This window comes from Mus caroli, chromosome 8 (assembly GCF_900094665.2).
Source record: "Mus caroli chromosome 8, CAROLI_EIJ_v1.1, whole genome shotgun sequence".
Taxonomy (NCBI): Eukaryota; Metazoa; Chordata; class Mammalia; order Rodentia; family Muridae; genus Mus; species Mus caroli.
The window spans coordinates 19,463,292-19,477,295 of NC_034577.1; the positions used below are offsets into that span (position 1 = coordinate 19,463,292).

At 43.4% G+C, this 14,004-nt stretch overlaps 1 protein-coding gene across 1 annotated transcript in view; it reads right to left on the bottom strand.

Moving 5' to 3' along the window:
* Adam9 (ADAM metallopeptidase domain 9) overlaps positions 1-14,004 on the bottom strand; it is a 63,848-nt gene that overhangs the window by 34,707 nt on the left and 15,137 nt on the right. The window contains exons 5-11 of the mRNA XM_021170458.1: positions 11,402-11,478; positions 10,309-10,504; positions 8,806-8,871; positions 6,732-6,803; positions 5,795-5,964; positions 4,977-5,058; positions 3,909-4,042 (exon numbers count right to left, since the gene is read on the bottom strand). Coding sequence (XP_021026117.1) covers positions 3,909-4,042; positions 4,977-5,058; positions 5,795-5,964; positions 6,732-6,803; positions 8,806-8,871; positions 10,309-10,504; positions 11,402-11,478 — 797 coding nt within the window. The remainder of the gene's footprint in view (positions 1-3,908; positions 4,043-4,976; positions 5,059-5,794; positions 5,965-6,731; positions 6,804-8,805; positions 8,872-10,308; positions 10,505-11,401; positions 11,479-14,004) is intronic.

Consider the following 14,004-nt stretch of genomic DNA (forward strand, 5'->3'; position numbering starts at 1 on the left):
TATATACAGCAGAGAGAAACTGAATCTAGTATGGTTCAGGAATCTGATGGGGTTGGAGTAAAGGTGGTGAGAGAATGGAGGTCCCCTGGGATAGCAGGCTGCTCAGGGCAGCTTGGCTTGGCCCAGAGGGCACTCAGCCAGCAGGGAAGATGGGCTAACTGTACGGTTCAGGAGTCTCAGGTCTGATGGTGGGGGGAGGGGGAAAGGCAGCAAGAAAATGGAGGCCCCCCTGGGATAGCAGGCTGCTTAGGGTGATCTTAGTGTGACTCACTACATTGGGAATATGGAACCTGAAGAGGTCAGCCTCCTGTAGCTAGGCAGGAACTCCTGAGCAGTAACAGATACATCAATTCACTCACCAAACTTTCAACCCAAGATTTATCTTATCTCTAAGAAATCCAGGCACGGGGGATGTAGCAGAGACTGAGGGAATGGCCGACCAATAACAGACCCAACGTGAGACCTATCCCATGGGCAAGCACAAATCCCTAACAGATCCCTTAATGATACTCTGTTATGCTTGCAGAAGGAACAAGTTGTCCTCTGAGAGGCTCCACCCAGCAGCTGACTCAGACAGATACAGACACCCACAGCCAAACAGTGGATGGAGCTTGGAAGAATAGGAGGAAGGATCGCCAGCCCTGACAGAGATAGGAACTCCACAGGAAGACCAAAAAAGTCAACTAACCTGGACCCGTAAGGCTCTCAGAGTCTGAACCACCAACCAAAGAATGAACACAGGCTAGACCTAGGCCTCCCTCACATATGTAGCAGATGTGCAGCTTGGACTTCGTGTGGGTCCCAAACAACTAGAACGGGGGCTGTCCCAAAAGCTGTTGCCTTTCATGGAATATGTTCTTCTAGTTGGGCTACCTTGACTGGCCCCAGTGGGAGAGGAAGTGCCTAGCCTCAAAGAGACTTGAAATGCAAGGGTGGAGGGATCCCCAAGAGGAGTCCCACCTGCTCAGAGGACAAGGATACTGCCTGTCTCACACCTGTACCTCACAGGATGCTGTCAGTCCTGCATCTGTACTCACAGGATGCTGTCTGTCCTGCACCTGTACCTCACAGGATGCTGTCTGTCCTGCACCTGTACTCACAGGATGCTGTCTTTCCTGCACCTGTTCTCAAAGGATGCTGTCTGTCCTGCACCTGTACTCACAGGATGCTGTCTGTCCTGCACCTTTACTCACAGGATTCTACACCTGTACTCACAAGATGCTGTCTGTCCCACACCTGTACCTCACAGGATGCTGTCTGTCCTGCACCTGTACTCACAGGATGCTGTCTGTCCTGCACCTTTACTCACAGGATGCTACACCTGTACTCACAGGATGCTACACCTGTACCTCACAGGATGCTGCCCGTCCCGTGTTTTCTTCTAGCAGTTTCAGTGGTTCAGGTTCAGCATTCAATCAGCAGTCCCACCCAGGTGTGATGGGTATGACTCACAACAATGGCCAACACCAAAGATATCCCTGAAGGTACACTACTATCATTCTATTTTAGTGGTAACCAAGAGCTACCTAACTGGACTTGGCTTAGCCAAGTGGAAAGAAAGCCTGCCTGGTACTATAAGCCTCTTCCACTGCTCATATACTGTTGCAAGGAGAGAAAACTGGTACAGGTACTACGGAAATCAGTCACTGGGGGAAGGGTCAAACACTGAAAATAGAAGTACTGCCACTTCATTCACAACAGCAAGGACATGGCACCCCTGAACGTTCTGAACAGATCAAGAAAACAAGGTACACATAAACAATGAAATTCAGTGCTGAAGAGAATAAAACCATGGCATTTACAGAAGAATTGACAGCACTAGACAGTATGTCAAGTAAGGTATTCCAGGCTCAGAAAGACAGACATCACTTTCTCTCTCGTACGTAGATCCCAACTTTGAAGTTAGATTTGTGTGTTTAACTTGGAGTGTCTATAAAGGTAAGAAATTTAAAGTACACCCCTGAGAAAGGGAGGAGAGACGTCTTAGTGAAGAAGATAGAAGAATGCGTGAGATAGAGGGGGTGGATATACTGAGAAACAAAGGCTTAAGTAGCAGAGAGGAGGGAATGAGGAGTATGTGAACCAGATAAGGATGCAGGAAACGCTGGTGGAAACCCACTCTTTTATAAGCTAATTTTAAATTATATTGAGAAAGAGGAGGTATATGTTTGAATGCAGTGGTGATCAAGCTATTCCCAGAGAACACAGGTTATCAAATGGAAATCTCAGTGCCAGACACCACCTACAAGTAATTGGTCAGAAAGGTCCAAGAGGCTCCAAAACCAGACAGGCTATTGCCATTTCTCTTGGATGCCCACCAGAACCTAGTTCTGAAGACGTCATACACTTTTGGTTGAGGGACACAGAGAAACCAAGCTGCAACTGGCCTAAAACCTTCCTCCCAGTGGAAAACCTTCATAGTGGTGGAAGGTGCTCTGGGAGGGACAGGCAGACAAACAGTCCTAAGGGACTTCTTCAGCCCTGGACTCTACACACTACAATAAGCCACCTGCCAGTCAAGATGTGCCCACCAGTACAACAGTGGCAGGAGTGTTACAGGAGTCAGGTGTGAGACTTACTGTCTTGCTGTAAAGAAAGGGATACATGCCTAACACTATAAACCTGGTCAAAAGGCTACTTATGGGAAGGTTCTGAGGTCACAGGGCAAGTGGCTTCACACAGATTTGTGCTGCCCTCAATCTCGTCATACGACTCTTCTTTTTGTAGAAGGTAGCCTTGAATACAAAGTTATAATTGGTCAACGTGCTGAGAAAAGGCGATCATGATACACACCCTAACTGCAACAATGTATCATCCCTACTCTTAGCCTGAGGCTGAAAAAACACAGTAGACTCGAGGGAGGAAACAACCTGAGAGGCAGAGGGAGAGTACTGTGAAACACTGTCTTCCGGATATGACATGGCTATCGCTCTTACAAACTAACAACAGCTGCATTACATGCACACACACACAGAGACAGTAAAAATTCCAGAATGAAAATGGGAAGAACTCTCCAGGCCTACACCCTCCTAGCTCAGGAGCTATTGACATGCAATGGCTGCTGGGGGCCGGGGGATGGGCATTTTCTTCTAGGGTGCAGCAATCCGTAGGTGGCCCATGCTCCAGAGACTGGATGGCACCATACCCATGCACAAACAGGCAGCACTAATGGATTCCATGTATTTTTTTAAGAGGAGGAAATGATGGCATGAAGCTAGGAGAGAACTGTGCTGGCAGGGGTACTTCAACACCAAGACGGTCTGGCTATATGCAAAGGACATGCTCAAGGTCCCAGCACTAGGCAGCAGATCCAGGAGAATGGCTACTGTAAGCAAGTGTTCATCAGGCACTGTTCTGGGAGTCCTTCAGTCTAACCCAAACAGCACTGAACCCAGCAAGAAGTTTGTTTGTGTTCTCATATCCGTTTGGTCTGTTGACTGCATTGCAGAAGAGTGTAGTTAATAAATTGCACCTGTAAGGCTCTCTGATATGACTAAAAATTTAAGAAGTGGATCTCTCACAGGTCTATTTCAGAGAACAACAAACAAGGTTTCCTGTTTTGAAAACACATCAGTACCCCAGACTTATGAAACACTGATCTGGGGCTGGAGAGGTGGGGGACAGTTTGTAGCACTTGCTCTTCTTCCAGAGGGCCCAGGTTCAGTCTCCAGCACCCACACTGCACAGCTCACAGCTGCCTGAAACTCCAGCTCCAGGGTACCTGATGCCTTCCTCTGTTTTCCTGAGAACCTGCACACATGTAATATGCCCTACACAGACTGACAGACAGACAAAACAGTGTCTCTCTCTCTCTCTCTCTCTCTCTCTCTCTCTCTCACACACACACACACACACAGAGAGAGATCAACACAATCATACTAACAGACAGAAGGGGCTCCATTACTCACGATGCTCCTGAATTCATGATACAGCTCTTTGCTCCACAGAAACACTCTCTCCCATCATCATGATTCATTCCAAGGTTATGCCCCAATTCATGAGCGACAATGGATGCAAATGTTTCCACAGTGATTTGCCCAAACTGTACAAACACAGGAAGGTGCAGTTAGACAGTGTTTTCTGTGTCAGATTTTTTTTTTGTCTTTTTTTTTTTTTTTTTTTTTTTTTTTTTTTTTTTCTCTCGTCACTCTGTATAGCCCTGGCTGTCCTGGAACTCACTTTTTGTCAAAAGGCAATCTGTCTACTACAATGGCAACTCTATGTCGGTCTGTGTCCAGTGCCAGCCCTACATGCACACACTCTGACAAGAATCCAGAGTGACTCATGTGCTGATAATCAGGCATCAACAGACCATTCCCTGTAGCTTATGACAAAGCAAACTGATTTATTTAAAATGGAACCTGTTTTGTCATTCATAAAAAGATAGTATCCCGGTTAATTCCGTGGTCATTCCAACACACCTTCACTGAAGAACTGTTGGGAGTGCACATGTCTATGAGGCATTTCTTGCTTGGCAATGGATCTACAAGGGCCAGCCTTGTACATGTCTATGAGGCATTCCTTGCTTGTCAATGGATCTACAGGGCCAGCCTTGTACTGTGGGTAGTTCCAGGCATGGGGTCCTGGCTATGTAAGAAAGGTACCTGAGCATGAGCCAGAGAGTCGGCGCACATCAATCCTGTGGAGTTTCTGCTGCTCTGAGTCTGAGCCCTAACTTCCCTTAGTGATGGACCTGAAGTGTAAGCCATATAAATAAACCCTTTCCTCCTCTGAGCTGCTTTTGGTCATGGTGTTATCACAGCAACATAGAAGAAAACTAGAATAGATAATAACATGTAATAAATATTAAAAATTTGACCTAGTCTCTAGGGAAAAGAACACATATGCTACTATTACTGTGTCCTTCAAAGTGTACAACTGCTGCTGTAAGGATCTGGAGGAGGAGCATTGAGTCAGTAGATGCTGTGCACTGTCCTAACGCCTCTACCCAAAACTGTACTTAAAGAACAACATACCACATTGATCCCACCTGCGTGGCTCCTTGAACATACTGTTCCTACAAACGCCATTCCTGCAGTTCCACCAAAGCCTTTCTTCCTAAATGAAAATGTGAAGTTATAAGATGTAGTTGAGGAAAAAGAAACATATTAGTCCTGTTTCTACAGTAATCATAACCATATTGGCAAAACCTACAGAAAGTAGAAGAGAAATGACAAAAATAAATGACATTTTGAGAGCATGAGGTTAGCATTACAAACATAATCTTTAAAATATTTTCATAAAAATGATGATGCCTTTGCATACACAAGCCATGTTTGGGTTGTTCCTTGGTAGTGATCTTCTGGGTTAAAAGCATTTCTTAAAATGTATTGTATGTATTTATTCAACAACTGTTAATCAAGAAAAACAGCAACACAATAAATATTTTCACAAAGGATTACCTTCAAATTTGTAAAGAGAAAACAACTGTGCCCGGAATTTCATACCTAGCCAATCTGTCTAAAACAGATATAAAACACTAGGGGGACAAAACCCTCAGATGTGAGTTAGGATAATCAGAGCTCAAGGTGAGATGATCTTTAAATTCTATGCTAATTCTGTGAAAATGTCTTCAGCAAGAAATCAAATATTTTTCCTTTCATATAATCTTTCACAAAAAATAATAATAAAATATGCTGTAACAAGATGAGAAAAGGAGAAAGACCTGGGGTAAAGGCAAGGAGAAGTCAGACACACATGCATCTGCCTCTAAAAGAATGTAACACGGCAACTAAAGTAGCAGAGGTCATTGTTCTGGTCACTGCATTCATAACATTTCCTTAAAGCCACTTACAAAACCAACTGTGCACTGTCATGTCTCCGACGAGTTATAAGGAACTTTTCCCGCCACTGAACAAAGTTGCCCAGCACATCTCCAGCTCCTCCAATTATATTGATAGGATTTCTGTCTGTCCAAATTTCTAGTCCAACCAGCACAATTCGAATGTTTAACATGATGTACATCTGGGGAGGAAACAGAAATAAGATGAATACATGAATTATATTAAGAATGTGAGACGAACTGGAGAGTTGGCTATGAGAGGCCTCAGGTGTAAGCTGGCCTTGAATTTTCTGTGTTGCTAAGGATGACCTTGAACCCATCAGTCACTAGAGTCCTGAGATTACAGATGTGTGTCACCATATCCAGTGAAGAAAAATACTTTAAATATTTATGAAGGAATATAGCCAATAAAATTAAAAACAGGATTCCCTCCCCCAGAATGAAAAATCTATCCTTCACCCATTAAGGACAGAGAACTAAGATTCAAACTCTGTCTTATTCCCACTGTAAAGTCTGACAAACAGAGGAAGTGAAAAGCTTTGAGTAAATTGTATGACAAGGCTTTCCTTTTTCATAGTCTGTGTCTATGTCTCTGTCTCTCTATTTCTGTCTCTCTCTATATCACACACACAGCAGCAGCAGCGGCAGCAGAGGAGGAAGAGGAAGAGGAGGAGGAGTCCTTTCAAACACCAGTCCTTCAATTGAGGAAAGCAAAGGCGCATACATAACCATCAGTGCGCCTTCCCCGACATAGTCTGAAGATACAGTAGACACTGACTGACATGAAATACCTTGTATCTCCTCTTATCTACATTTCTGATTTATTTTCAAACATTACTTGAACTTACAGAACAGACATTTATACATCTGACAGAGCTCAGAAATGACACATTTTGAATTCTGCTCTGAGACTGTGTGAGGGCAAGCAGAGAAGAGAAATAGTACTCACGCTATCCAGGTAATTTGCTAAGCGAATCATCTCTTCTCTCACAGCAGTCTGGTTCCGTCCCATCATGTCATACTGAAAAGACGAAGGAGCGAAAGCATGATCGTAAGCAACGACGCAGTAGAGCCGCCTGCAATGCCTACACTGAAGAGCAAATCCCAAGGATCTCCTCGTAACCAAAAGAGCAGCATTTCAAATGAGCCGATCCCAGCATGGCAGTCTGAACGAGGAATGTCTCCCATAGTCTCAGGCATTGGAGCACTTGGTCCCCAGGCACTGGGGCTATTTGGGGAGGTTAGGAAGTGGAGACTTGCTGGAGGAGGTATGTCACTGGAGGTGAGGTGGTCTCTGTAAGTAAAATCCTCCCCCCATTTCCAGTTTGCTCTCTCTGCTTTGAGTTCCCAATAGAGATGTGAGGTCTCGGCTATAAGCTTCAGCCACCATGCCTGCCACCTGCTGCCATGCTGTCCCCACCATTATGGGTCTAACCCTCAGGAACTATAAGCCAAAATATATTCCTTCTGTAGGGTGCCTTAGCCTGGGTGCTTTGACCCGCAACAGCAAGTAATTAACACACTAAGGGACACATTTAGTAACTTTAGAATAAATTTTCTTCTCAATGCTATTTTTACTGATTTTAATGCAAAGTATTCTCAAATTTTCACAAAGGTATAATCTTAAACAAAAAGCTTAGATAAAAGAATGAAAAACTAATAAATTTCCTACTCTTTTATCTCTTAGGCTAATGATATCAACAATAAACTGTTTCTAGACCCTACTCGAAAATAAGAATGAGAGATTAGTTCAGGCTCACTAGTTCAAAATTTGTATGTGGTTAGAAAAAGAGATATATAAAGAGAGAAATTTTACCATGTTAAACAAAATATTTTATGCAGCCTATATTTTTATATCTGGCTAAATTAGCATGTCTATTTTAATGTTATCTTAACCTACTTGCTAACAAAAAAAAAAGTCTTACAGAGTTTGTGACTTCACTCCGTGACAATGTCTTAACAACAGAATCTGTGGTTGCATCTGTTCAGCAAGATCCTGCATTTAACAGAGCTTGATGAAAATGGGGCCACTTTTATTCTGAACCATTTCATATATGAATATAACCAGTCTATCTGGAGAGAATGATAGAGAAAAACACTTTAATCTCTATTTTTGCCACTTGTCCAAGACATTCTACAGAACTTTGCAACCACAGCTGGAGCAGGTTCATGCTGGCTCTCCTTCCCTTGTTCTCCCTTCTACCATCGGGATCCTAACACACCAAGTGTATGTGTGCCTCTGACTAACCAGGGCTCTTATCAACCTACACACAGTAAGGGACTTTTAAAACCAGGAAAAACAATCTTCAAAATGTTCTCTACGGCTTACAAGAAAAGACCTGCCAATCAAAGAGTTCCTATAAATAGTTTTTCATACAAACATAAAAGTTAAAGCTGCCCAGGACATTTTCAATTATCTATATGTTCAATTATTTAGGAACCACATCAGAAACCGATGATCCTGTAGCAGCTGAAGATGCAGTATCTCTAAGTGAAGCAGTAGCTTGGTCTTTAAGGACAAATACAGAGCGTGCTGTTGCTCTCCTGTCCCCTGGAAACACTAAGTGCTTCTAACGCATGCTAGCTCCCCGACCCCACCTCTTAGGGTGAGGAAGATGTGCTCTGAAGAGCACAAAGCAAAGCTACCTCAGGAGGCAGCAGCCAATTGTCCTGGTTTGCAGCTGCAGCCTGTTAAGTGATCTGAAAAGCTCTCAAGACCCTAAGTGGCTATGTGACAAATCCAGCATTAGACAGTCACCACAAAGAGCAGGGAGCTCTGTCCCCTTTAGGTTTACAGACAAAGCTAAGGGGCCATGAATGCACACACATAATTCCAGCACTAGGGAGACTGGGGCAGGAAGATTAGGAGCTCAAGACATTGCAAGACCCTGTAGATAAATTAATTGACTAATTAATTAATGCACAATTTTAGTTGAAATAACTATTGTGTTTGGTATTTCCTTCCTAAGTTACTTCTCAACTGCTTTTTCATGCAAAAGGGAAAAGAAGTCAGTGATTCCTACCCTTTCCTTGTCTACAACAATGAACAGCTCCACATAGCGGGTCTGTGGTAGAACAGCTCTTCTTCTCTGTTAAAACACAAGCACCATAAAGCAGAAATTGTTATGGGACCAGACATGTTCTGTATGAATAATGGTCAGACCTAAGAGCTAGGCATGTGATTTCACATCTATAAACAGTATAGATCATTTCACTTAGCATACCTCTGTCAATTAGTTGCTATTTTAAAAGCTCTAAAGATAAAATGGGTTGTCTAAGTCCTTAAAGCAGCAGTATTGCTGGCTTGTTTTATTTTTAATTAAAATAAACATAAAATTAACATACACATAAAGATTTTAATGGAAATGTGACTACCATGATAATACACAAAGAAAGACATCTCCTGAATCCTGAGAGGACAAGGTGGAACAGGGTCACCAGTATACAAACATGGCTTCCTTCCGACCTTTTACAGACATTCATACAAAGAGATTTAGCAAACACCTAACAGCTTTCCAACTGTTAACGAGTTTGGGGAAGAAAAGGTGATGAATGGTCAAGTGTCAGCTGATTTAAAATATGCCTTATGCCAGCACCATGGGCAAGGCCTCTTAATCTCAAAACAAACAAACAAACAAACAAAAAACCCTGCTGCATCCAACATGTGATGCCATGTCACCCATCACCCACAGTGAAGGAGAACCCTATAGCTGAGTTAAGCTGGCCCAGGGAACCATAACAAGCCTACATCCCGAGCAGCCAGGCCACCTGTAAAGAAGCCTCCAGAACAGGGGCCTGAGTGTCCTTGGGGACACTGAGGTATCGAGGTAATAATTATCTTCAATTCAGTAGCTGCCTCCCTCCCTCCCTCCCTTCCCTGTCTCTGTCACTGTCCATATCTTTGTCTCCATCTCTCTGTCCCTCTCCCCTCTCTCCCTCCCTCCCTCCCTCCCGTCCTCCCTGCCTCTTTCTGGTCTACCCTAGAGCCTGAGGTATCGGAGTAAAACCTCCCCTGCTCCAAGCCAGAGTGTAATGACTACACAGAAACACCTAATAGGATTACTGCCTAAGATTTAAAATTCAGACTGCCCGGGCTGGAGAGATGCCTCAACATGACTGCTCTTCTAGAGGCCAAGTTCAATTTCCAGCTACCACATGGTGGCTCCCAACCATCTGTAATGGGATCTGGTGTTCTCTTCTGGTGTTTCTGAAGACAGCTGCAGTGTGTATATGTATATATACACACACACATATATATATATGTGTGTGTGTGTATGTGTATTTATATATATATATATATATATACATATATATATATATATATATATATATATATATATATACAAATCTTTTTTTAAAAAAAATTTCAGACTGCCCTCCTCTCAGTCACCAGAGCTACACATTGCTCATCTTTTCATACCCTGGTTCCAATCACCATGGATGGAGCTGGAGAAAGACAGCAATCACCGTTTTAGGGTGATTTCTTAAAAACAGCCTGAGCCCAGAAGAGTGCTATTGCTCCTTACGCGCAGCAGCTGAGTGACACTGGGATGCTCCTCCTCATCCCCCTGTGTGGCTTCCTTCTCTGTGTCCCTGTTAGAGACTCCACATCTCAGAGGCTCCTGGTGGACGCCATCCATGGGGTAAAATATGTGCTCAAAGTGTGAGCTGTTGTGCAGAGGTTCAATTCCAAAACTGGCATTCTCCAAATGCAGCAAGCCTCTAAACGTTGGGTGACATAGACCAGTGTTAAGGAAGAGGAAACAGAGAACAAGAATCAGACACCGAATGTAGGTCCTAGTTTCTAACACACAGAAGGAAGCTATAGGCCAGGGCAGAGTCCAGCGAACATAAATGTCAACTTTTGACCCTCCGAGTACTTAGCTCTGACAGGAGGCTACAGAGCAGCTGAGAGGGAAGCCTGGATCTGGCACCGGCATCTGAGCCCAGAGTGCGTTTTCTACAGAGACTCTCAGCAGGTCATTTATCCTTTGCCTCCATGCACAATCTACCCAGAACTGTTCTCATTAAATTATTTAAGATGCATAAAATACTTCAGACTGCTGCCTAGCACATCACAACCATGTAGGAGTTGTTTCTTAAATGAAGACATGGGAGCCATCAAGTATAGCTGATTTGGGATGAAAAGTTGTATCTATTCGTTCAACAAGATGGTGCAATCGAGCAACCAGGATGGTTCCACAACAACAACAACAACAGTACTAGAACTTCAACTGGCATGGGATGGGACTTCTCTAACCCTTGTCTGCTTTTCTGAATATGACAATAGCAAGACTTTTTATGTCACTGTGAGAACTACATGAAATAATTCAGGAGGAAAATTTACAAAGTGCTATAGAAATTTAAAATATATTTTGTTTCAAACAGCAAATTTTTTGTAGTCTCAAAAAAAATTAACTTCTCCCATTGGATATTATGATTGGTCAATTACTAGGTTCTCCTAGACAAATATCCCAAGAATATCTGAAGCATGGCTGGGAAGATCTTTAGCAACATCAAAGGAAAATCCAACTCTGTTAAACACCAAATGACTCAGCTTGGAACAGAGAGGAGATGCAAGGGCAGGGAGTCAGGGAGAGAAAATAGGAGAGTTCTTACCTGAGTCCAAAGCAGGCGCTCACAGCAACCGCGGAATTCTGCACTCCCTCCACGTAGCCTCGATAGTGACAATGGCTCTAAATGAGAAACACACACGCTCTTCAAATATTGCTGCACTGCTCAAAACCATCAAGACACTGCAATCCTGACTTTTGATAACCTACAAAACACCACCGAAGGCATGCTCCGGACTACCTGGAGATGATCTGCTATCACCTGAGTAAGTACATACAGGATGCCAGCGACAAACAGCTCTCCCCGTGACCTTTCAGCCCAGAAACAGCAGTTAACATTTTAAGTCACAATTGGCTCAGGAAAAGTCAACAGACACTGAGTGAGGACCTTGTTGAAGACTGAGAAGGATGCGTTGGGAGTGAGCCGTTCTGCAGAGGGGATGGCTGTCAGCATCAAGTAAGTTTCTCTCTTCTCCGAAAGGCACGTTAGTTACACTAACATATTATGTAGCTATCTTATAAGGACTAAGTGCCTTTATCCTTAATTTGGGGCAAGAAATTAACTAACTAAAATGCAAAAGTCATATCACTCCACAACTGAAAAACTCCTAAGCACAATGACATTTTTCCCACCTGTAAGACACCCAAAACACCGTATTAGAAAGTCACAGATAGGATTCCCTACCCTACCAGACATGAAGATGCACATCAGGCCCAGTGAGGAAACAGGATGGCACTGACATCCGGGCCAACAAGCAAGTCTGTCAACAGACCGAAGGACATATAGGGCTTTACCAACTAGCACATAAGAGCACACTGGGCAAAGACACAATTTTAAAAATGTTCTGCTATTCACTGAACAGACACGTGGAAAAGAGTAAAATTCTATCATATAAGAACAAATTCCAGATATATCAAAAATCAAAATGGGAAAACTGAAAGCATGTGAATGGTCAAGAAAATGTGAATAAGTATCTCTCTAACCTAGGTGGATGGATAGAGAAAAGACCTCCCTGCCTATCACCCAAAACCTAAACGCACCATGTATGATAGTAGAGCACTGTAATCCCTCAAGAGGCTGAGGCCAGAGGAGCTGAGTTCCAGGACCCTAAACATAAACATAAGGCCCTCAAAAAAACAAAACAAAACAAAACAAAGACAAAGACCAGAAAGAAATATTTGTAAATTACACTAACAAAGAGTTACTATCCTTACATATAAATATCTCTAAAATCAGCCATTCTCAGCCTGTGGGTCACCACCCCTTTGGGGCTCAAACAACCCTTTACAGGGGTCCTCCATCAGACATCCTGCATATCAGATATTTAGATTACGATTCATACCAATAGCAAATTTACAATTATGTCATTATTACAACAATGAAATAACTTCATGGTTGGGAGAGGGGTTCACCACAACATGAGGATCTGTATTAAAGGGTTGCAGCGTTAGGAAGGCTGAGAACCACTGTCTTAAATACTGAGTAGAAAATCCAACAAAGGACAGAAGGTCTACAAACGGTCTCACATGTATGGAGAGAAAGAATCCTTGAATCTACCCCGATACACACATGATCAAGCGAACATGATCACATGACAACCCTCACAGTAACAGCAGATCGGAAGCAAATGCTAAACCCTGGAACTCCATACAAACACCTGAGAGTGGAGATTTACACAACTGTAAATTTAAAGGTAAAAATAGGACCTTTTTCAGTAGTGACTTTCCAGAGGAAAAACCCAGAAGCCAAAGCCTAACCCAATTACTGACCCCTGTTAACAATTATGCAGCAGGACTCTGGGTGGAATATGTCACCCATACGACACACTGAATAGCAGCAGAGCTGGCCAGTCCTAACAGGTGACCATGCAATCTACCTAGTCGATGACATTTGCTTAATAACTTGACTTATAAAGCATTTCCACAGCACTCAATTTAGCCCTGCTGCAGTTACCTTATCTGTGTGGCCAGATCTGCCAAGAAAGACCCAATACCTTCACTCTTACTAACATTTCATTACCCAGAAAAGATGCATGGGATGAAAACCTGCAGTCTGTCAGCACATTTAGGCAGACTTCTGTTGTTCCATCCCTTGCTCTCTATTCAGTCCACAGAGGAACAGTAACAAACCACCGTCTGTTCTAAGGCCAAGTGGACTTTGTCCCAGGTCGCAGCGTGTCCTCCAAGCCTGTATGATTCTCCTTCACGTTAGTTAGGAGATGCCATGTTGCCATGTTGCTCCCCAATGTGAGTCTTGAAAGCATGTTAGGCTAGCTGTGTAGGATAGCTGTGGCCACACTGATTTTCTAACAGCCTGCCATCCTTCTCCTTTTGTGTTAATAAATCCGCATCTGTTTAGTAATCTGTCAGATCATTCCAGCAAACGTCCAGAGAATGGAGAGAAATTCTCCCGTCCCCAGCATTACTTCTCAAAAACACAACAAGTCAAGTTTGTGTTTACAAAAGTGGCAGTCAGACTACAAGGCTACCGTAAAGAAATGCCTGGTGTGTGCCATGTCGAAGCACACAACTGGAAATGCACGAGCACAGCAAAGCAAACCGACCACAGACCACGCCACGCTACCCAGGGCCCGGGGAGCCTTGGGCAATCTGTTCTCAGAGGAGTTAGAGAATCCATGCATAAGAGCT